The sequence below is a fragment of the Peromyscus maniculatus genome, chromosome X (assembly GCF_049852395.1).
Source record: "Peromyscus maniculatus bairdii isolate BWxNUB_F1_BW_parent chromosome X, HU_Pman_BW_mat_3.1, whole genome shotgun sequence".
Taxonomy (NCBI): Eukaryota; Metazoa; Chordata; class Mammalia; order Rodentia; family Cricetidae; genus Peromyscus; species Peromyscus maniculatus.
Window position 1 is genome coordinate 124,528,519 of NC_134875.1, and position 23,754 is coordinate 124,552,272.

Below are 23,754 nucleotides of genomic sequence, written 5' to 3' on the forward strand. Positions count from 1 at the left end.
TTTTTGAAAAGGAAAACATGTTGGAGGGCATGTCACTTTGAGATGTCCTTTAGTCCCTAACAAGAATAGAGAAAGCAGGACAGCAAAAGAAAAAACACCCATAAAGGAAATAACAGACTATTCCTGCAGGAGCAGTGAGGCTTGGATACAAAAATAGCACCTCTGCAAAGGAAAAGAGGGGGTGCTGATCATATTGACCGCTATGAAACCCAGAAATTTTCCTCCAGTGTTTACCCACTAAAGTAAGGATCCCCACTTGGAATAAATATCATTAGCCTATATGGTGACACTTGAAACTTGAGAGGGACATTTAATGTTAAGATTTACTGCTGAGTACAAGGATACTGAAGGAGGGCAGAGGCTGTGCGAGTGATCTAGGTTATGGGGGCTCTCAGAAATACCCGGAAAATGACCATCAAGGTGATGCAGTAGGTAAAGGCTCTTGTACAAGTTTAGCAACCTGAGTTCAAAACCTGGAATCCTGGTAAAGGTGGAAGGGGAGAACTGACTCCATAAATTTGCCTTCCAACCTCCACATATTTGTGTGACACACAATAATAGTAAGTTTTTGAGAGAGAGCCGTACTATGTAGTCTTGGCTGGCCTGAAACTCATTGTATAGACCAGGTTGGCCTCTAACCCACAGAGGTCCACCTGCCTCTGCCTCTCAAGTGCTGGGATTAATGGCATGTGACACTATACCCAACTAATAATACTTTTTTTAAAAAATAAGTAAGATAAGAAAATATATTCCTGGAAGAATTGATCCATCTCCCAAAGAGGAACTGCTAGGACTTGATTGACAAGTCATTAAGAGGAAGACAGATTAAATTCACATTGGAGTGGGATGGAAGATGCTGGAGTCAGTGGATCTCAGAAAGTATTGACGAAGTGGCCATATTTAACAGTTGCAGGCAAAACTAGATTTATTAGTTGTTTGTAGTTGCTGAGATAATTTCATGGCTGAAGGTAAAATAAGAAAGACAGACTTTATTTTAGTGTATGATAGAACGTACTCTAGAATGATAGAGTCCGTTGATGGTGGGGAATGCATGGCATGATAGCAGGAGCAGGAAGCTAGATAATCACATTTTTCATATACACACAGGAAGTGGAGGGAGGAAGTGGAATAAGCCTGCAAACCCTCAAAGCTTGCTGACTCCAGTGACATACTTCCAGCAAGGTTCTACCTCCTAAAGGTCTCATAACCTCTCCCAAACCACCAGCTGGGTACTAAGTATTTAAATACATGAGCTTATGGAGGATATTCTAATTCAAGTACTGCATCAGAAAAAGGAGCCTTTTTCGACCTTGACACACCTTCATTAAGTATAAACAACACAATCAAGTTGAGGTTGAACAGCATGTAAGCATAAGGAAAAATGAAGTTAACCCCTTGTATAAGAAAGCTATAATAATGAGGTCAGACTAGGAAAATATGCCTCCTTCCCAAAGGATGTAACTTTCTTCATATTCCAAAAGATGCTAAGGTAAATTAAGAAAGTGATAGACAACCTGTTGTAGTGGTGCATGTCTTTATCCCAGCACTTGGGAGACAGGGGCAGGTGGATTTCTGTGAGTTCAAGGTCAGTCAGATCTACACAGTGAGACCCTATCTCAAAGTAATGATGATGATGATGATAATAAAATAAAGGCCAGGAGGTAGCGGTACACACCTTTAATCCCAGCACTCAGGAGGCAGATTCAAGTAGATTTCTGTGGGTTTGAGGACAGCCTGGTCTACAGGGTGAGTTCCAGGATAGCCAGGGCTACATAGAGAAACCCTCTCTGGAAATCCAAAAGAAAAAAGAAAGTGATAGGCATTACAAAAGAGCTGTATATGACCCAGGCTTGGAAAGTTCCAACACTAGAGAACTAAATCATAAGGCACCTTGAAAAAAGAACTCACAGAAGGGGAAGGGGAAGAACATAGCAGAGTGTAAGAGGTATTTTTTTTAAGTCCATTTTCTTTAAAATGGGCAGAATGAGATGATCATGTCAGAGAGTGTATATTTGGGTTATTAAACTATAAAGAAAGGAAAAAAGGTCACTATAAAATTCACACAGTGGTTATTTTTGAGTGAAGGGGGCTTTAGATTGGGATGGCACATGTGCATGAAGGGCTGGCAAATTCTTGAATTGGTTGGTGGTAAGAAAATTAACTTACTTATAATTACTCACTAAACTAAGCATTTGGTTTGGTGTTCTAATTCCATAAGTAGTTATACTTTTGGATACAAATACCAGAAAAACCTGGTTGTTATCATCTTAAACAAAAATAGATGTTTATCTTGAATTCCCACCTGTGGTGTGGTACCATGACTTCTGTCCTAGCCGGTCATCTAGGACCTTCAGTGGTGCCTCTGCTGCCTTGTGGAGGTAAGCTGGCTGCATGTGCCTGTCCTCTCTCTCTATCCTCTTCTGCAGATAGGGTCCAGGGATATGGCTAACTATCTTGTGGTACATAGGTCAAACCCCACAGAAAAGTCATTATCTAGTCCCAAACACCATTAAAGCTAAAGTTCAGAAACCATATTCTAGCAGTAAGTCTGGGAGTAATTGGGGGTCCCCCCAAACCCTTCCAGGAGCCAATCAGGTCAAAACTGATTTCATAATAACAGCAATACCTTATTTGTCTTTTTTGCTCTCGTCTCTTCCACATGTACAGTGGGGTCTTCCAGAGGCTGTGTAAGAACATGCTATTATCTGTCCCTTAGATATAGAAACATTTGTGAGAAACATCTGCCTTTTGTTAATCCAAGAGTTTAAAGGGATTTATAAAAATATAGAACAATGGCTTCCTTTTCAGGTTTTTATTTCAGAAATTGTAGTTTTTTATTAAAATATTTTATGTTAGTACATTAAAAGGTTAATTATTATTTTAAATACACAAATACTTATTTTTCTGTTGTATTCAATAAAATATATATCCGTATTAGGAGCACAGGTCTTAGAATATAACGGAGTTTAGAGGTTAAAAGTTTCAGAACTACTGATCCAGAGAATCATTGGTTTTTAAATGCTTCAAAAATGTAAAAATAGGGAGAAGTGTAATTATGGACTGGGCATGGCAATGCTTGTCTGTAATTCCAACATTCAGGGGACTGAGGCAGGAGGACTGTGAGTTGTGGGCAGCCTGGGCTATATAAGAGATCCTTTCTTAGTTATTTATTCCCTAACGAGTATAATTACAGGTAATTTGTCATGGACAAAGCCTTTATCAGTCTTTTCTGCACCCCAACTCTGTGCTGGGTTCTGGGAACACTGGGGTCAAAAAATAGGATTTCTGTCTTTAAAATTTTGCCAACCCACAAAAAGAGATCAATCATATAAGTGGCTCCCCCCCCAATTTTTTATACAAGGTATTTTCAGTATATGGTGGCATTAGGTCAGATAGCATGCATGTACTTAGGTGCAGGATCATCAGACTCAATGACTACATCATACCTCATCTAGATTAGAAGCTTTTCATTTTTCCTTTTTTATCATTTACTAGACAGACCATCTGTCCTTGAATTTGCTGGTTACTAAGACACCTTGTCCCACCTAATATGCAAATAGCCTCTATAAATCTGGAATCGGTGGTTTAAGGGCAGAAGCCAAAACTAATTTCTGTGCTTTGGGCCTACATTTCAGTGACCGTGTTGGCAATCTTTAATGAACTGCATGCAGATGTGGATCTTTATGCTCTTCTTTTTGGAGAGAGTGTCCTGAATGATGCTGTTGCCATTGTACTATCCTCGTAAGTAACTGTTTCTGCAGGGGGGTTGCATAATGTTTCTGGCTTTGTCCTTCAGCAGAATTCAGGATGCTGATACCATCACAGCATGGTGGCTGCAGCTTAAATTAAATGTATTTGCTCTGGGCAGTGCTTGGTAGACTATATGTTTGTTGATATTTTCAGTTACAGTTAGCCTCCTTTTCCTAGAGATACAGTTTAAGACCTCTAGTGGATGCTTGAAACCATACTGAACCTTGTTTATGATTTTCACATACATACAACTACATATCTATAATAAAGTTCAGTATATAAATTAGACACGTAGAAAGTTAGCAATAACTAATAATAAAGTATAACAATTAAAATAATGTTTTAAGTGTAATGAAATTATGCAACAAGCTAGCTCTTTGTCTCAAATTATTATTGTACTTTTCACTAACTTGTAACATTTTATGGCTTTTCTTTGGCAGATCCAAATTTTCAGCAACACTCTTCTTTTTCCTTGGAAATATTATAAAGTAAAATAAAGGTTGTTTGAACATAAGTGCTGCAGTATGATAACCTCAATGGTTTCTAAGGGACTAATAGTCAAGTAGCATATAGCATGTGAATACATTAGTCAAAGTAGTGATTCATGTCATGGACAGGATCCAGCTGGATGGTTTGAGGTTTCATCATGCTGTTGAGAACAATATACAATATACAACTTATAAATAGTTTATTTCTAGATTTTTCTACTTAATATTTTTAGATTGAGGTTGACCTCAGGTAACTAAAACCGTAGAAAGTGAAATAGTCAAGGAGGGGGCTATTAAGTGTGTCGTGGTATAAAACAAGGGTGGTCTTTAAAAAAAACAAAAACATAAACAAAACTTTCTCTCTCTTTTTAAACTCCAGGTCTATTGTTGCCTATCAGCCAGCAGGATTAAATACTCACACTTTCGACGCTGCTGCCTTTTTTAAGTCAGTTGGCATTTTTCTAGGTATATTTAGTGGCTCTTTTACCATGGGAGCTGTAACTGGTGTCGTGACTGCTCTAATATCCTTTTTTTTTAAAAGTTTTGGCGCCTGCCTGGATACACATATATATGATATTATGTTTGGAAAGAAAAAGTTCTTGGTTCCTCCTTTCAGATCAGAATCTTAAATTGGTTGTTCTCCTGAAATGTGGTACTTCCTCAGCTCTGTCAGGTACAGTGATTGGGCCCCTAAGTAAGAATCTGAGAAAAAGACTGGAAAATTGGACTTAAAAAAGAAGAAGTAATGAAATGGGTGTGGGGATATGTTGGGGTGTCTGAAGTGGGATGTAGGGAGTTGGGATGCATATGATCAAATACATTGTTAAAAAATAAGTAAAATAAATTCTGTCAAATGAGAATATGAAAAAGGAAGGAAATAAATCAATGAAACATAAAATATACTAAATAAAATTTTAAAAATGGTGAGTTCAACTCTAGATTTTGCATTGTCCTTACTGTTGCTGCTTCTCTCCCTTTCTTATATATAGCCCAGTTGGAACACTAATTATAGGGGATGGAGAGCCTGAGGAACCCAGAGGAGGCTTGCAGTCAGTGACCACTGCTCAGGCAGCACTTGAGCTTCAGTCTGCTGGTGCTATCTGCTGTTCAGGGACTATTGCCTAACTACATCTTAAATGTTGAGAGGCCAAAAGTAGCTAGCAGCTACTGTGTCAGACAGCACAAATCAAGATAGCTTTGTTTAAAGGCCCTAGTACTGAGGGTTTAATTGCTCAGTGAACTTATTTGTGAGTTGGATCTATGTTGATGGTGTATTGAATGGCAGTGGTGGGAGGAAGATTCCCTGTGTTCTCAAAAGGAGACCCCAGCATTTCGTTGCTGTTCCAGGAGTTATAGATTTCTTTTATTTTCCTGTCCCATCCATGGGTCAGGCCTGCCTAAGGCCTTCCCAGCCCTATAAGAAGTAACCTATCAGTCAAGCCTGCAGCCAGAGATTTATTCATAGAATCACAGTAATTCATTTACTATACAACTCACCCATTTAGAGCATGCAATTCAATTGCTTTGTATTCCTTATGTTATTAATTTTTAAAATCATGATAATATAATAAAATTTGCCTCAGTACACAATTTAAAATTAGTAAGTACAGGAACCGATAAGATGGTTCAACAGATAAGTATTTTTACCACCAAGCCTGATGACCTGAGCTTGATGGGTTCCCTAGAACCCACGTGGTAGAAGAAAACTACTCCCTTACAAGTTGTCCTCTGACCTTCATATGCTTGCTTAGCAGGCACATGTGTAACACACACACACACACCACCACCACCACCACCACCACCACCACCACCACCACCACCATTTTAAGTTATTAAATGCATTCATAGTATTGTTTAGCCATTCCTACTACCTGTTCCCAGAATGCTATTCCTTATCTCAGACAGACACTCTGTGCCAATTCAACGACAACTCTGCACTCCAGCTCTGGCTCTCGTAACTGTAACTTGTATTCTACTGTAAAGTTTCTTTTTATTTTGTGTGGTGGTGGGGTGATCAAACCCAGGAATGCAAACATGGTAGGCAAGCACTTACCACTGAGCTACACCACCAGCCCGTGGAAAGCTTATTTTTTAAAAATTTTTGTTACTTGAGAATTGGAGTTTGGGCCTGTAGAGATGGCTCAGTGGTTATGAGCACTGGCTGCTCTTCAGAGGACCCAGGTTCAATTCCCAGCACCCACGTAGCAGTTGACAACTGTCTGTAATCCCATTTCTAGGGGATCTGAAACCCTTACACAGACATACATATAAGCAGAACACTAATGTACATACAATAAAAATAAATAATTGAAATAAAGAAAGAAAATTGAGCTGTGTGTGGTGGTGCATACTTTTAATCCCCACACTTGGGAGGTAGAGGCTGGTGGATCTCTGAGTTTGAGTCCAGCCTGATCTACATAGTGAGTTCCAGGATATCCAAGGCTACATTAAAAAAACAAACAAACCCATGTCTCAAAAAGGAAGAAAGAAACAACCAAGAAAGCATGGTAAAAAGGAAGAAAGAAACAACAAAGAGTGGTAGAGTACCAGCCAAGCATGTTCAGGGCTCTTAAGTTCCGTCCAGACACTATAACATTTCAAAAGAGAGATAAGACCACCCCCCAAGGAGGTGTAGGGAATGAATGGCCCTTAGAGAGGGGCTCCAGTTAAAAGAATAGGGATCTCAAGTGTCCCTGCTGCCCATGCCCAGAGCTGCTGTCCTTAACCTGGTCCTGACGTGACCAAGTTTACTAAGCTGCACTGCTTCCCCCTGCTGGAGACGGCGCTTTTCTTCCTGATGTCCTGGAGCACATTTCTTTTGGCTGAAGCCTGTGGATTTACAGGTAGGTTTACTGCTGGGCTCAGCAGGGCCTGTAAGAGAGGAAGGGAAGGAGGGAGGAGTAAGGGAGGGGGGTGTTATACAAGGCTCACCTGCCATACATTTTTGTGTCAGTCGAATTTTTTTTTTCTTGCCTCTTCTTTCCCACTTATTTTTAGAAACTCTTTTGACAGGTGTTGTAGCTGTCCTTTTCTGTGGGATTACACAAGCTCATTACACATACAACAATCTGTCAGTAGAATCGAGAAGTCGAAGCAAGCAGGTAAGAGAGGCCCTTGAGCCTGCTGGGCTGCCAGGTATCACAGCAAGAGGTGTGCAGAGCTCACAGCTTCCTCTTCCTTTCTTCATGCAGCTTTTTGAGGTGTTACACTTTTTGGCAGAGAACTTCATCTTCTCCTATATGGGCCTGGCACTGTTCACCTTCCAGAAGCATGTTTTCAGCCCAATTTTCATCATTGGTGCTTTTGTATCCTTTTCTTATTCCACAATGTAGACTGAGAGGTGACCTCTGCTGAGAAAGCTGTATAACCACTAAGAATAATCATTTGATTATTGTCTCTGTTTTGAATGGGTAACTGGGTCAGCTCTAGTTCAGGATATTTGTGGGGAAGCTTCTTAAAGCTTGATTTCCAGGACTGACATTTTTCTAGTATTTTCTGTTTTAAGCTAGTGCTTGATGGGCTATTATTTGTTTTGTAGAGCTCTGTCCTGGGTAGATCTAAAAGTCAGTAACCATGTCAGTCCCCAGAATTATTTTTGACATGCCACTGCCATGTCAACTGTTACACAGGAAGTTCCCTGATTTTAATGACTAGAAGGTTCCAATCCTCTCTCTCTTTCTCTCAGCTGCATAGTCCAGCTTGGCCAGCCACACCCCATGCTGCCCTTGTGTGTGTGTGGATAGTGACCATGCTTTCACTCAGGCTGCCCTGCTGCTGGGGATTATGGTGGCAGAGACTTCTTTGATTTCCTAAAACAAGAAGGAAAGGGGAGAGGAGAGAAAAGGAACAGATAAGATTAGCGGGAAGGAAGAAGAAAGGAAAAGGAAAGACAAAATACTTAGTTCTTTGACATCAGCTATTGGGAATACAGTATTTGGAAAGGCGAAACTTTGGGTACTTGGCTTAGAAAGGATGGATGTGAGTGCCTAGCAGTGGCTCACTGGCTGAGGGTTTGGCTCACTTGGTCTTAGATACTATTGTTTTTTATTAAAGTAAACTTTTATGGCCCTCGATTTCAAGATCCTATCCCTATTGCCAGACATTTGCTTTTCTTTTTTGTTGTTTGTTTGTTTGTTTTGTTTTGTTTTGCCTTTTTGAGACCTCATGGGAATCCTTAACTCTTAAAATGTTATCTAAAAACAGTATTTTTCTCTTCTGGGATTTTTGTTTCATGTGCAAGAATGTAGGGGGCTACCCCTTCTTAGCTGCTAGATAGTAACAGTACTGGAATCCTACCTAGTTCCTACTAGTGGCTTCACACATTCACTAGAGGAACAGCTTAGAATCTGTTGGATTAGGTTTTCTTCACTCAGACTTAGCATATTGCTCTGATTTGTATTTCCTGCACAGCATACTGGAAGAGATAGTGGGAGGAAGGCCTTGTTTATAGAACATGGCCTGTTGGCTGGGTGAGCCACATCCTCTGGGAATCCTAAAAGGTTGCTGACCACTTAAGGATTTTTCCTTTACCTCTGAGATAGAATACGCATTACAAGGACTACCCATTTCCTTTTTTAAAAAACAAAATCAAACAAGGAAAGGAAGAAAGACAAAAAGAGCAGGAAAACAGTTTACACTTTACCCTGGAGGAAGTAGAAGATAGTTTGGCCCTGGTTTCTGTCTGAAACAGCTGTGTCTCCTGCAGCTGGTGCATTGCTTGGCGGAAGCTCTCTGTTTGCTGGCTCCTGCCCGAGTTTCCTTTTCTGACCAGGGAATTGTGCAGCTCTCTCTGTTGGGTGCTGTTTAAACTTGGCAAGGGAAAGATGACTGATTTCCCTGAATTCTTTGCTTTTCACAGTAGAGTTCCCTTTTCACATTCATCCTTTTCTACTTCTTACATCCCCAAAGGACATTTAAGCTACATAGGCGGAGACTTACTCTGAGTTCATTTGTGTGAGTGAATGTCTCTTTGTGGTAAGACTACTGGAGGTTTCTTCACTTCTATTTTTGGGTGCTCCCTGGGCATTGAAGTCTTTAATGTTTTCTTGCAAATGAAGCTTGATGGCTTTTTCCCAGCAAAGTTTTTACAGTTTGACTCCAGAATTATTTTTCTTTCTTATCGTTTTCCTTCTAGTGGAGCCCAACATAGTGCATGTGTTGTTTAGTCCCCACTCTTGCTATGGTACTTTAGATTACTTCTGGATCAGTTTTAGAGAAATCAAGGAATCTGTCAATACCAGTTCAAAAGCTACAGCAATGTGTTTATAAGCTGCAAATTATTGAACTAAGAAGTAGAAAGTTGACCAAATGACTCCCATTTTGTTGCTGGGAGATTGTTCCACGGGGAATCCAGGCATTCAGACTTCTTTGGGCAGCTGCCTGTATCACAGCATTCCTAAAATTCTGTGGTTAACCAGAGTGTTTTGAAGTGCCATTCTGGAAACTTATTGGGTCCTTAACCTCACCTGGTGGTCAGGTTGCCATCTTCTTGGGTAGAGCTGCACATATCTACCCACTCTCCTTCTTCCTCAACTTGGGCAGAAGGCATAAGATTGGCTGGAATTTTCAACACATGATGATGTTTTCAGGTAATATATAATATATATAAAAGAAATATATATAAAGAATAAATTTTATTTAGTAAATAATGAAATATGACTAAAATATAATCAACTGGGCTTACAGCACACATCTGTAATCACAAACTAGGAAGGGGGAGGCAAAAGGATCAGGAGTTCAAGGCCACGCTTGGATGCATATTGAGTTTGAGGCCAGCCTGGGCTAAATAAGACCCTGTCTCAAAAATCCTGTTATAGGTCAACCTATCTTTTTACTTTTCCATGAAGTATTCCCTCCTTTGCTAAGAAAAATACTGCCCTGTTTTTCACAAATGTGCATTTGAACATATTCATACTCAGCCAACATGTCTATTGACTGTGTGGTATTTAGATAGAAGACTTAGAGAGCTTGTTATTATGCAAGTTTCTTTTTCTTTTAGCTCACTAGCAGGAGAATTATTTAAATAGTAAGAGTGGTTAGTACTCTAGAATGTGCTGTACAAAGTGGTGCTGTGTTTTTCTTCTCATGCTGGGAATTCTGTGAAGGCCAGTTCCAAAGGAAAGAAGTGATAAGTAAAATATCCCCTGGTAGTGGATAACTCCGCTGATGCAATAAGCCAATCAAGCCAAATTAAAGTCCAGGTTTAATCTGAGCAAAGCATTCAGGGGAAGAGGGGAAATCATGAGGCTGCTCCCAGGGAGGGGGCCTTAAATACCCTCTGGGGGAGGAGCAGCTGCTTGGCAGGCTTTCTTTGGCCAGGGTCTGGAATGGGAGTAGCTGGCCGAGCCCCCAGCAGAACATCTGGGCGGGGCTCGAAATGGGGCCTGAGTTAGAGACTCCCAACTAGAAGAAGATCATCCATACTTTTAAGAAGCTTCTACCTGGGTTAAGGAGCCAGGCTCTGAAGCATGAGGCTAGAGTTTTATTATCCCCACAGTGGCAGTGCAATTTGAGGAATTGTTATTAGGTTCCCTCATCAACAGAGATCTCCCTGTTTGGTCCCCACAGGCCTGAGGGGAGCGATGGCATTTGCACTTGCCATACGTGACACAGCATCCTATGCTCGCCAGATGATGTTCACAACCACACTGCTCATTGTCTTCTTCACTGTATGGGTCATCGGGGGAGGCACCACGCCCATGTTGTCATGGCTCAATATAAGGTCAGTTTGGAACCAAGCCAATTTTGTGTCTAAATGGGTCAGTTGTCACAGTTCTTGAGAATGCTCAATGTGCTGTGCAGGCTGTGCTTGTGAAAGGTTTTCATTCTTTTGGTTTAAGCAGTGTGTATGTGTAGGGGGGTGCATTTTAGATTTTTTTTTAAATTAAAATTTGGACTGTTGAGTTTTTTAGGATATAAAAGTATCAATGAATTCTAAAAAAAACAATTTAAAATAAAATTATCAACATACACAGGAACTAGGATGAGCTGGCTCTTACTAGGGCAGAAAAAGCTCCTTAGCCAGAAATCAAAAGAGGCAAATAGAGTTTTGCTTTCTTAGGAATTTGTATGCCATGTCTCTTCTTGCTTCTGTGTAAAAAAGAGATGTTATTTTCTATGTAACCCTCATCTGTTATAGCTCCGTGACATCTTTTGTGTGTGGTCTGTAGCTTTTCCAGGATAGAGGATTGTTGACCTGAGGTTGATTTTTTTTTATTTTTCCTTGATCCTTCTGCTTCTACTACTCAAGCATTGGAATTATAGGCATGTGTCCTCACACCCAGACTGTCTTAGTTAGAGTTTCTATTGCTGTGAAGAGACATCATGACCACAGAAATTCTAATTAAGGAAAACATTTAATTAGCTTGCTTACAGTTTCAGATGTTTAATCCATTATCAACATGCCACCATGCATGGTACCATGCAGGTAGACATAGTGCTGGAGAAGGAGCTGAGAGTAGAGAGGGCTACATCTTGATCACTCGGGCACCAGGAAGTGGTCTGGCACACTGGGCATGGCTTGAGCATATATAAGACCTCAAAACCCACTCCCATAGTGACACACTTTCTCCATCAAGGCCATACCTACTCCAGTAAAGCCACACTTCCTAATAGTGACATTCCCTATGAGCTTATGGGGGCCAATTACATTCAAACTACCACACAGACTCAGGAATTTTATTTTGTAAAGAACATTTGGATTTTATACTGTGATTTACAACACCATATAGTCAAAAAGGCATTGACTGGAGCAGGAGTAATGACTGATCTCTGACCCCTTATGTTTTTGAGCTCCAGTTTTCCTCAGATAAAATGAACCCTTATGCCAGAGTACTTCCAGGGCCTTCCACATGCAAGTGTTAAACTCTGCCTCTGTATTCTGTATCACTGGAGGTTCTCTGGCCACCTGTTGTGGTTTCATGTCTGCACAGGGTGACTGCGACCCATCAAGGAGCCACTTGGGTAATGTAAATGCCTGAAGAGTCACTCTCCAAAGAGCCACAAGGGGGCAGTATATCTTTCTCTATTGGTCTTTATTTTCCTTCTAGACTGTAGAATGCCGAAGACAGTTGGAGCTCTTACAGACTTCAGAGGAGAGAAACAGGATTTGAGAGACTAGCCTCTTCTACCTGAGGCTTTTATACTGATGGTAGGCAGGGATTCCTGGGTTTGGCCACTGCTAGTTATGCCATTTCTGAGCTAGTATGTCTCAGACTGCAGATCAAGGCAGGGGCTTCTTGGTGACAATCAGGGTCCTCACTCATGCTTGCATTGCAGGTGCCATTTGCATTTCCATGCATATATATTAAGATATGGTTCTCACAACATTCCCATAGTTGAGATTATACAACAATCTCTATTTTAAAGTTGGAGAAATGAGACACAGAGCAACGGTTTTGCTCTAGGTCACAGAGTTTTAAGAGGATGAGGTGCGACTGGAATTCAGGAAATCTTGCCAAGGCTTGTCCACTGTGCCATCTGTCTGTAAGAAGGGTTGTGCTAAAGACTGATTTCCTCATAAAATTTGTAGTGTTTAGAATTTCAACTTCCTAGCATTAATACTAAAGGTTGGATTAAAAAACACAGTCCATCCTTGGGAATATAAACTTGAAGAAAGAAATTATAGTCATGTGGCATTCAAATTGAGACATCAGATGAGACTGCCTTTGTTCTTTGTAGTAGCATGAGGATAAGACAGGTGGTTGATCCTGTGTATGATTGAGAGTCTTTGCATTCAGTGACCTGTGAAGTTACTTTCTGACAGACTCAGATTTTTGGAATAGGGGTGTTCATCTTATACAGAGAATTGTTAGACTGCTAATAAACAAAATTTTGTAACTTCTTCAGACTCCTTGATATTTGTATTTATCATGGGCTTTTGAAACATTGAACAGTACTATATAGCTTACCATGAATTTTTGGAAATTTTGAAGTCTTATTATGATTTATTTCTCATTCAATTCATAAAAATTCACTTTATGTATTCAGAAAATATTCACAATTATGCCTAATTTTATGAGTAATTTAAAGCAGCTCCCTAAATGCATAAAAGTTCCAGGCTTCTCATTATTTTTTGCTATTCTCAGGAATAAGTAAGATGCATAAGTTGCATATTCTCAGGAATAAGTAAGTTGCATAAGAACATAGACTTCAAAGATGCATTAAAAACTATAACCCACCATCATGTAACTAAGAACAAAGGCAAAATATCTGGCTTTTAAATTGTGATGCTAGTGATAGAACTCAAGGCTTCAAGCATGCTAGGCAAGTGCTGTACCAGTGAGAGACATCCTCATTGTCTAACCTCTTTCCTTTCCTTACCTACAGAACATTTACAACATCACAGTATATGCACAACTATATAATTGGTTGTTTGAAAATGTTGTTCCAAGACTCCCTGTGGATAATAAACTCTGCAGATGCTCAAGGCCCTTATAAAAATGGGGTAGTGTTTGTCCAGAATCCATGCCCATCATCTTAAATACTTTAAATGATTTCTAAAAGTCTTTGCTATTTCCTACAATGTAAATACTATGTCAACAACTGTAGTGCCATATTGTTTGGGGAATCATGACAAGAAAAAAGGTCTATATGCTCAATACAGAAGCAGTTTGGGGGATATTTTTAATCTGAGATTGATGGAATTCCACACACAGAGCTTGTACATGTGGAGGGCCAACTGAGTACACAAAGCAAAGAGGGCATCACCCCCTGGACACAGTGAATAATCAGAAAAGGACCCCTCAGGCAAGAACTGTTGGCTATCAGGCAACTAATAAACAAACTTTTGTAATGTTCTCAGACTCTGTGATATTTGTATTTATCATGTACTTTTGAAAATGTTGAATAACATTATATAACTTGTCAGGAATTTCTGAAAACATTGAAGTCTATCATAATTAATTTCTCATTCTATTCATAAACTCACTTTTATATATTCAGAAAATATTCTTATTTATGCTTGATTTTTTATGAGTAATTTAAAGCAGCTCCCTAAATTGTATAAAAGTTCCAGGCCTCTCAGGAATCATCTGGTCACCCAGGTCCCTACTGTTCAGGGCCAGATTAAATCATGTGCATTTTCATTTCATAAGTACCTTTCTTTTTATAACCCCAAAACATATTTGGTACAAATAGAATGAAATTATTTTCCACTGAGAGTAGAGAGTTGACATTTTTGCACTTCCTCATGATCTTTTCAAAAAGTGGGCCATTAAAATAGTCTTACCCAGAGCAGAATATGTGGGCAGCTTTCTGAGAAGTATGTGATGGCTCAGCTAGGCTGGAGCTGGTAAGAAGTGAGCAATTCTGTTGAGCAGAAAACCAACAGTTCCTGTAATACTTCTTTTCTGCTTTGTGATCTGTCTACTTTTTGGTCCCTTCACCATGTAATTTGGTCATGTTGTCCATAGATAACATAGAGAAATAAAAATGAGTCTCTGGAGCATGGGTGATCAAAATTTGCTATTATTAGTATTTTAGAAAAGACTCAGTTTCACTGTTCTTCATTGGTAATGTCATGTGAGTTTTTTGAATTGTCAAATTTAGGGAAACCTCTCTCAAGTTTCTTTGATATGTGAGCCAGAATATTTCAGAGCATAAAAGCTATGCAGCAAAATTTTTATTCTGAAATAGTTATAGAACTGATAGTTCAGGACATACATTGTGCATATTTCCCTGTGCTTCCATCTTGCATAATTGTACCGTATCACACCAAGAGCTGAAGTGGGTTCATGTGTGTGTGGTTCTATACCATTTTATTACATATAGGTTTTTGGCAAGCACCACTGTGTTCAAGGTAAAGAATTGTTCCAACAGAAAGATGTCTTTAGCTCCATCCTTTATCACACTTACCTTCTACACTCACCAGTTCCTTCTCCAGCAGCCTCGAATTTGTTCTGCATCTCTATAATTTTGTCATTTTTATAATTAAGGAGCTCAGATCATATAGCATATGATCTTTTAAGATTGGCTTTTTCTTCCATTCAACACAGTGCCTTGGAGATCCACATAGACCATTGTACATGTCAGTAGTCTCTCTGTTCCTTTTTATTTCTGGATAATACTCCATGACATGAATGTATCAGGGTTTGTTTAACCATTCACACCTTGAAGAACATTTGGCTAGTTTCCAGTTTATGACTATTATAAATAAAGCTACTGTCAACATTTCTGGGTAAGTTTTTATATCAGTGTAGGCTTCCATATATCTAAGATACATATCCAGGACTATGCTTGCCAGATGAGATAGTAAATGAGTATTTAATTTTCGAAGGAACTGCTTAACAGTTTTCCAGAGTGGCTGTGTTAGTGGCATGTGAGGTTCTGCTTTCCTGGTATCCTCAGTAGTGCTGCTTTGCATTCTCTAGCCGTTCTAATAGGTGTGTGGTACTGTCTCATCCTGATCTTAATTTGCATCTCTTTTTGTGGCTAATGATGCTGAATATCTCTTCATGTGCTTATCTATTACTTATATCCTTTTCTTTCATGACTGTCTATTCGAGTCTTTTGTTTTGGTTTATAATTGGAGTTATTTGTTGTCATTGATTTTTGAAATGTTTTTATTCTAGATACTAATGTTTTGAAAGATAACATGGTTTGTAAGTATTTTCTCACTTTCTTGTAGCTTGGGCTTGAAGTATTTTTGGTAGGGTCTTTCGTAGATCAGAAGTCATAATTTGAAGAGTTGTAATCTGTCTTTTTTGGATCATATATTTGGTGCCATGTCTAAAAATTCACCAAACCCTCTTGAAACTTTTTTCTTTGTTGTTAAACACTTAGTTTTATAACTTACATTTATGTCTATGAGCTATCCTTTGTTAATGTTTGTATGAGATGTAAGGCTTTGTCTTATTTGTCTATGGCTATCCAGTTGTTCCAGTATGGTATAATAAAAAGACTGCTGTTCCATTGAATTACTTATCCTCATTTGTCAGAAATATGTTGTCTTTGTATCTGGCGATCAGTTTCTATTCTAGCTCATTAATTTATGTGTCTGACTTTCTAAAAATGATGACTATAGTTAAACAGTATGCCTGGGCATCAGGTAGACAGATTGCAACTACTTCTTTTTTTCCAAAATTGTAGCTATTCTAGTTTCATTCCATATAAATTTTAGAATAAGCTTGTCTATGTCTAAAGTAAAAGTCTTTCTGTAGCCAGGCATGCTTGTAATTTCAATAATCAGGAGGCTAAGGCAGGAGTTCAAGGCTAGCTTAGGAGATATAAAGAGACCCTGTCTCAAAAATTTGAATAAAATAGAAGTAAACAAAACCTTTCTGTGCTTTTCATAGGAATTGTATTTTATATGCTACCAACTGGGTAGGTTAACATCTTCATCATGCTGTGTCTTCAAATTCATGAATGTAGTATGTTTCCCCATTTATTTTGACCTTCTTTGGTTTCTTCATATTAGTGTTTTGTTATTTTTTGCATATAAATCCTATGCAAGTTTCATTAGATTTATATCCTGTCACTGTGCTGAATTCCTTTTTTAGTTCTAGGAGGTGTTTTGCTTTGTTTTTATAGTCTTTGGGGTTTTCTACATAGATAAAATTTTCTGGATTATCTGCATAATTATTCAAAGTGAAATAGTTTGATTTTGTACTTTTCAACCAATCAGTGTACTGTTGGCTTTCTTCTCATGTGTTATTGCTCTGGCTGACTTTCAGTCCTATGTTTAATAAAAGTAGTGTTAATGGACATCTTCACCCAGCTCCTAAAATTAAAAGGGACATATTTCCTTTCATCATTGGGTCATAATAGCTTATAAGGATTTTGTAGATACTCATCATATTGAGTAAATTTCTATCTCATGTTTAGTTTAATTTCTTTTTTAAATTATGTTTTATTTATTTTGTGGCAGGACACACATACCATTGCACACATGTGTAGACCAGGTGACAGTTTTGGGGGAGTCAGTTCTTTTCTTCTACCATGTGTGTTCTGGGGATAGAACTCAGGTCATCAGGCTTGGCAAGAAATGCCTTTACCCACTGAGCCATCTTGTTGATCCTCATATTTATTTTCTCAGAATTTTTGTCTTGGCTGGGTATGGATTTTAACAAATGCATTTTCTGCATCAGTTGGTGTGATCATATGCTTTTTCTTATTTAGCTCTTTATTCTGGAGGATTACATTGATCAATTCCAAATACTGAACCAGTCTAGCTTTTCTGAAGTAAACCCTACTTGGTTATGGTATATTATATATTTTAATATATGCATTAGTACTGCTTAACTCTATGAACAAATACTTGCTTAAGAATTTTTCTGTGTTCACAGGGGTATAGTCTGTAGTTCTCTTTTTTTTGCACACATTTGTCTGCTTTAGGTATCAGGGTAATAAGGCTTCACAACATGATTGGAATGTGTTCTCTACTCTTCTTTATACTTGGTGTTATTTTCTTTTACTTTTTAGTAGAATTCTCCAGTGGAACCATCTAGTTCTGAAGACTACTTTTTCAGAAATCTTTAAACTATATAATTGATGAGGCTATTCAGATTATATATTTTATATTGAGTGAACTTTGATAGTTTGTGAAATTTATGAGTTTGATCTAGATTGTCAAGTTATTGTTATTCATAGTGTTTTGGCTAGTTTTATGTCAACTTGACACAAGCTAGAATCATCATCAGAGAGGAGGGAACCTCAATTGAGAAAATACCTCCATAAAATCCAGCTGTAAGACATTTTCTTAATTAATGATCATTGGAGGAGGGCCCAGCCCATTGTGGGTGGTGTCATCCTTGGGCTGGTGGTCCTGGGTTCTATAAGAAAGCAGGATGAGCAAGTCATGGGAAGTAAGCCAGTAAGCAGCACTCTGTCTTCAGGATCCTGCCCTGTGTGAGTTCCTGCCCTAAAGCTTTTTTTAAAATATTTTTTATTTTATAATTAACTTAATTTCACATATCAGCCACGGATTCCCCCGTCCTCCCTCTTTCCACCCCCCAGCCCACTCCCCATTCCTACCTCCTCCAAGGCAAGGTCTCCCCTGGGGAGTCAGCCCAGCCTGGTAGACTCAGCCTGGCCTATGCTGGGATACTTTGCTCAGCCCTAAAGCTTTTGATGACAAACTGTTAAATGGAACTGTGATAGAAATAAACACTTTCCACCTCAAGTTGCTTTGGTCATGGTGTTTTTTCACAGCAATGGTAAATCTAACTAAGACATATATTATTCCCTGATTGTTCTTTAGATGTTTCTGGGTCTGCAGTGATATCCACTGTTTTATTATTTTTTTACATTTTATTCCTAATCTTCTTTTTTGTCAGACTTGTTAGGGGTTTGTTAGGAGAGGTTTTGTTATTTTTTTGTTTGACATAGAGTCTCATTATACAGCCCTAGCTGTCCTGGAACTCACTATGTAAACCAGGCTGGCATAGAACTCACAACCTTTGCCTTTGTCTCTCCAGTGCTGGATTTATGTGTGTGCTACCAAGCCCAGCCGTTAGATTTTTTTTTTATGTAATCATTTTTTGTTGCTTTTTAAAAAATTCCTTGTTTATTTCATTAATTTTACTACACTGTTTATCTGATTTTCATTTTACTGATTTCTGCTCCTATATTTTATTTCCATCTTTATTGTTTGTGCCCAGCTCTACCTAGACACCCGAGTGAAGCAACATGTACTATTGTTGAAAAATACATATGGTGCCAGCTCATTGTATTTTTCCAGATGTGTTTAAGTATAGACACTGACATTTACAGAAATTGTATCAAAATAAGTTCCTTCTAAAATAAGGTAATGAGAGTGATCAGTTTCTCTTGGATTGTGGCTTATGGTGTTACTTTGTGGCCTCACATAATTTCTGTAACCAATTTCTTATTTTAAACCAACTTAGAAATCCCCTGATACTCATTGTGGTGTTTTGAACCCTGCGAACTCAGTAGAATCAGAGCTTACTTTCTTACTTGTTCCTTATTTCTTCAACTGCTGATGAGTGGTTAGGTAGCTGCTCAGAAGTAGGACCAAGGCAGCTCTTGGAGTTCTACTGTAAATAACTAGAGGTTAGCTATGACTCACTCCCTCCCTCCCTTCCTCCCTCCCTCCCTCCCTCCCTCCCTCCCTCCCTCCCATTGACAGTGTCTCTTCACATAGCCCTGGCTAACCTGCAAATCGCTATACAGACCAGACTCATCCTCAAACTCACAGAGATCCACCCACCCCTGCCTCTAGAATGCTGGGTGGGAGTAAAGGTAAAGATGTATGCCACCATGCCTGACTAGCTGTGATTTCTTGACCAGGACTAACTTCAAGTCTGTTTATGAAGAAAAAAAATGAATACAACTACAATTCCAAAGCCAGGTCACTTCGGTCCATAAGTCTAAATTTTTATTTTTAAAATGGGAAATGCTCCAATATTTTAGTTAATATACAAGCTGTATATTTTTCTCTGTCTCTTGAATAAGTGCTGTTATTCACAAAGGACATAATTTTGGCAACTTAGAGGGGTTATGAAATTATATCAACAGATGAACATATGTATCCCAAAAACGTTATGTTGGCATGATGACTGTTCTCTTGGAGTACACACATGAAGTGGTAGTGAGGACTGGGTAGGGACATAATAGAAAGACATATATCCAGCTAGCCACATGAACAGATAACCTTTGTACCCCACAGGGAAGTAATGCAATTATTCAAAGGCAAGTAAGAACACTCTGGTATTAATCCTATTAGACTGAGATTTATGATAATATTCTCTTCAAGATAGCATAAAGAATAAAGATGAGAAGAAACCCTGGGCTCCTTATGTAACAGTGTTTGTAAGTTGGTATTTAAAAAGATGCAACCTTATACTTAGAAGTAGTATTTTAGCAGGAATAACGGGTTCCTGAGTCTACAGGTCTAGGAATTGTGCCTCTACCATTTTGACCATTTTTGGTTTATTGAGACAGGGTCTCTCTGTGTAACAATCCTGGCTGTCCTGGAACTCATTCTGTAGCCCTGGCTGGCCTCAAACTCACAGAGATCTGCCTGCCTCTGCCTCCCAAGTGCTGGGACTAAAGGTGTGCATTACCACTGCTTGGCCCATTTCTACCTTTGTGACTATAGGCAAGTTATTTTACCTCTAACTCTCAGTTTTCTCATCAATTAAATAATGACAATCATACTTGTTGATAAAATGTAATTACAGTAAATATGATGATAAATTCTTGTACTAGGAGCTATAGGGTACAACTCAATGACAGAATGTTAGCCTAGTGTGTACAAGGCCCTCATTTCTATCCCTGGTGTCACCACTACTTCCAGAAAACCCCCCAAAATTCTCTCATTAAATATGCTGTTTGACACATGGTACTCACTTATTAAATTTTAGCTGTTTATATTATTATTACAGTCACCCAAGCAACAATAAATCTTACATTAAAGAAATCCTGGCTTGTTTTCCTGGTATTTGTTACAGCTTTTCAATATGCTATAGTAATTTAGAGAGTATGGCTTAAGGCATATTCTTATTCTGACCATGCAACTAATTGAAAGTATCACCTTACAAGGAGTTATGATCTCTTGCATTTTTCAAGGGATACAATGAAATGAGAATTTTGAGCATTGCCTATCACAATATTTCTCAATTTTTTCCAATTAGCTCCAGTGAAAATTTAATCAGAAGTATGCTATATATCTTTATATTTTATGCTTTTGGATAATTTCAAACTTACCAATATGTGTTTTAGGGGGTTATTTTTGTATATGTTCCACAGGAACGAGTTTTCACATCCATAGGAATGACATTACTCCGTCGAGAGTACATGATTTAGTGCAGTGTTCGCATCTAAGGGTGATTTTGCTGCCTGGAAGACATCTGTGAACATCTGGAGATCTTTTTGGTTACCATATCCTGGGGCAGATGGGGTTGTTGCTGTTGGCATCCTGAAAGTAGAAAGCAGGATCCCACAGTGCACAGGAGAATGGCTCCCCACAACAAATAGTTATTGTGGATTCAAAAGTCAATAATGCTGAGTTTGTAAAACCATATTGTAGCATGATTGTGAGGTTTAATATTGTCTGAATAATCCAGAAATCATTAAGGAAAGTGAAAGGTCACTTCAAGCCAGAGACTTCAGAGGAAAAAGAAGAGTCAGAGTAGGGTTCCTGGCCTTCAGAATGAAGCAGTGAACAATGTGGTTTGCTTTTGTAGAAAACAGTGGCTGTCTTTGTCTTCTAAGTATTGTTTTTTTTTTTTGGTAATATAGTGGGTTTTGTTCTTCCAGTTAACTATGTATAAAATATACAAATACTCCAAAATATATGTTCATTGTTTAGGAACAATTTTCTGTTTTCTATTTTATGGACCTATCTTGCTTTATGAAACAGATGAACTCCTGAAATTTTTGTAGATTAATTTTATATACTATACATTTATTCATCTGATATTATTGTGTTATATTTTGAGAGGTTTAACATCATTCTCAATTGTTCTTCATTTGATCTAGCTCTTAACATTGCTGCTTTAAATTTAGCAACCTCGATGCCTCTTGGGTTTTAGAGAATGGGGACAAGCAAAAATTGTTATGCAGCTCCATGGTTGGCACTTACATAGTGTTTTCAAGACTTTATGTTCCATCCTAGCACTGACCAAAACAGGGACTATGAATTTCTCTTGAAGGTGAGATAGCCTTTCTTCATGGACATGGTCCAGGTCAGATGCCAGAGCTCCTGGTACTTGTGTTGTCCCATCATATTCACATTTCCTTCTTCTGCTGCCCAGAGTTGGTGTGGAGGAGCTCTCCGAAGAGGACCAGAATGAGCACCGCTGGCGGTACTTCAGGTGACACAGACACTACTAAGAAAATAACTCACTGGGCTTTGCTTTTCTCTTCTGTCTAACTCGAATGGTTTCTCTTTGCTGTTTGCTTTTTCCTTCCTGAGTGTGCCAATCCTCACTCCATGGGCAACAGGGAAATCAGTTCTAATCATTCTTTCTGTTCTCCCTCCATATTGATTGGTGTGTCAGTGTTATTGGGATTCTGTGCTTCCTGCCCACATTTTGAACCATGTGTTTTCAACCCCAAAGCCTGAATTAATGTCTTCATTTGGTACAGTTGAATTTAGTGTTAAGGACAGCTTATTTTCAGAGGCATCTATACTTTCCCCTGAAAGCCCTGCTTCTGATCTAGTTAAGTAAGGCTTGTAATTAATACAGATAACTAGAATTTTGAATTTCAGCCTTGACTAGAACATAGCTCATTTGATCTTAATTAAATGCCAGTGTTGTGTATTTTTAAGTTTGTATTTGTATATCTATACTTTCTCATGATGGTCCAGATGACATGAACAACATTGGTTTTTATAAACAAAACTTCATCCAAGTATCCACTGACACAGTTTGTTTCTTGGCCTACATCCAACTGTGTATAATAAAATTGTGTTTAAGCATGGTGATGTCGAAGCAAAGCAAAAACTTCCAGTGTTCGTTCTTGCCTTTCCAGATCTCCAATTGACATGTTTTTTTCCTGGTCTGGTCTGTAGATACATTAAATGCAAAATCAGTTTGAACTCAGAACTTGTGAAAATATTCTGCTCCCTGAAGACAGGGTGCCCAGCTATGTGCTGTAATGGCATGCATTATTACTGTTGAAATGTGTGTGTGCATGTGTGTGTGTGTGTGTACACACACACACATGCACACACACAAAAATGTTTTCTTGTGGAGTTGCAGAGGAACCCTTTCTACTGAAGTGTCTTGCCTTCAAGGAAGAAGGTCTTTTAGGCCAGTATTAAGTTATCACACTTGGAACACGAGAGAATTCAGATTATAATCTGATGCTCAAGATTTCTATGAAGATTCATGTCTCATATTCCTTAAATTATCCAGAACCTTGATTATTCATATATTTTTCAATTATTTATGTCTAGAGGTATGCCTTAGTGGTAAAATACATGCTTAATGTGCTTGAGGCCCTGGATATTATTCCAGGCACTATCCCCAAAAAGTACTGGTTAAAATAGAATGCTTCTAATTTTTTCTGAGATTTTTCATGGCATTTTATCCATTAACCACATATCTTAGGGTTTCTATTGTTGCAATGAAACAGTATGACCAAAAAGCAAGTAGGGGAAGAAAGGGTTTGGCTTACACTTCCAATATTGATGTTCATCACCAAAGGAAATCAGGACACGAACTCAAACAGGGAAGGGACCTGGAGGCAGGAGCTGATGCAGAGGCCATGGAGGGGCGCTGCTTACTGGCTTGCTTCCCCTGGCTTGCTCAGACTGCTTTCTTATAGAACCCAGGACCACCAGCCCAGACATGGCACCACCCACCATGGGTCAGGCCCTCCCCCATCAATCACTAATTTAAAAATGCCCTACAGGCTTGCCTACTGCTTGATCTTATGGAGGTATTTTCTTAATTGAGGTTCCCTCCTCTCAGATGACTATAGTTTGTGTCAAATTGACATAATCTAGCCAGCACAACTGACCCTTTGTCAACTTGACACACAAACACATCACTGTTAAACAATAACCATTTCTTTCTTGTTCATTATCAAGATCACACATTAATATAAA

At 38.7% G+C, this 23,754-nt stretch overlaps 1 protein-coding gene across 1 annotated transcript in view; it reads left to right on the forward strand.

Moving 5' to 3' along the window:
- The window catches only part of Slc9a7 (solute carrier family 9 member A7), a 176,259-nt gene that overhangs the window by 108,203 nt on the left and 44,302 nt on the right, over nt 1-23,754 (forward strand). Inside the window, exons 6-13 of the mRNA XM_016009685.3 lie at nt 3,636-3,741; nt 4,618-4,759; nt 6,976-7,081; nt 7,251-7,339; nt 7,430-7,543; nt 9,715-9,826; nt 10,806-10,959; nt 21,953-22,012. Of these exons, the coding sequence (XP_015865171.1) occupies nt 3,636-3,741; nt 4,618-4,759; nt 6,976-7,081; nt 7,251-7,339; nt 7,430-7,543; nt 9,715-9,826; nt 10,806-10,959; nt 21,953-22,012 (883 nt within the window). The remainder of the gene's footprint in view (nt 1-3,635; nt 3,742-4,617; nt 4,760-6,975; nt 7,082-7,250; nt 7,340-7,429; nt 7,544-9,714; nt 9,827-10,805; nt 10,960-21,952; nt 22,013-23,754) is intronic.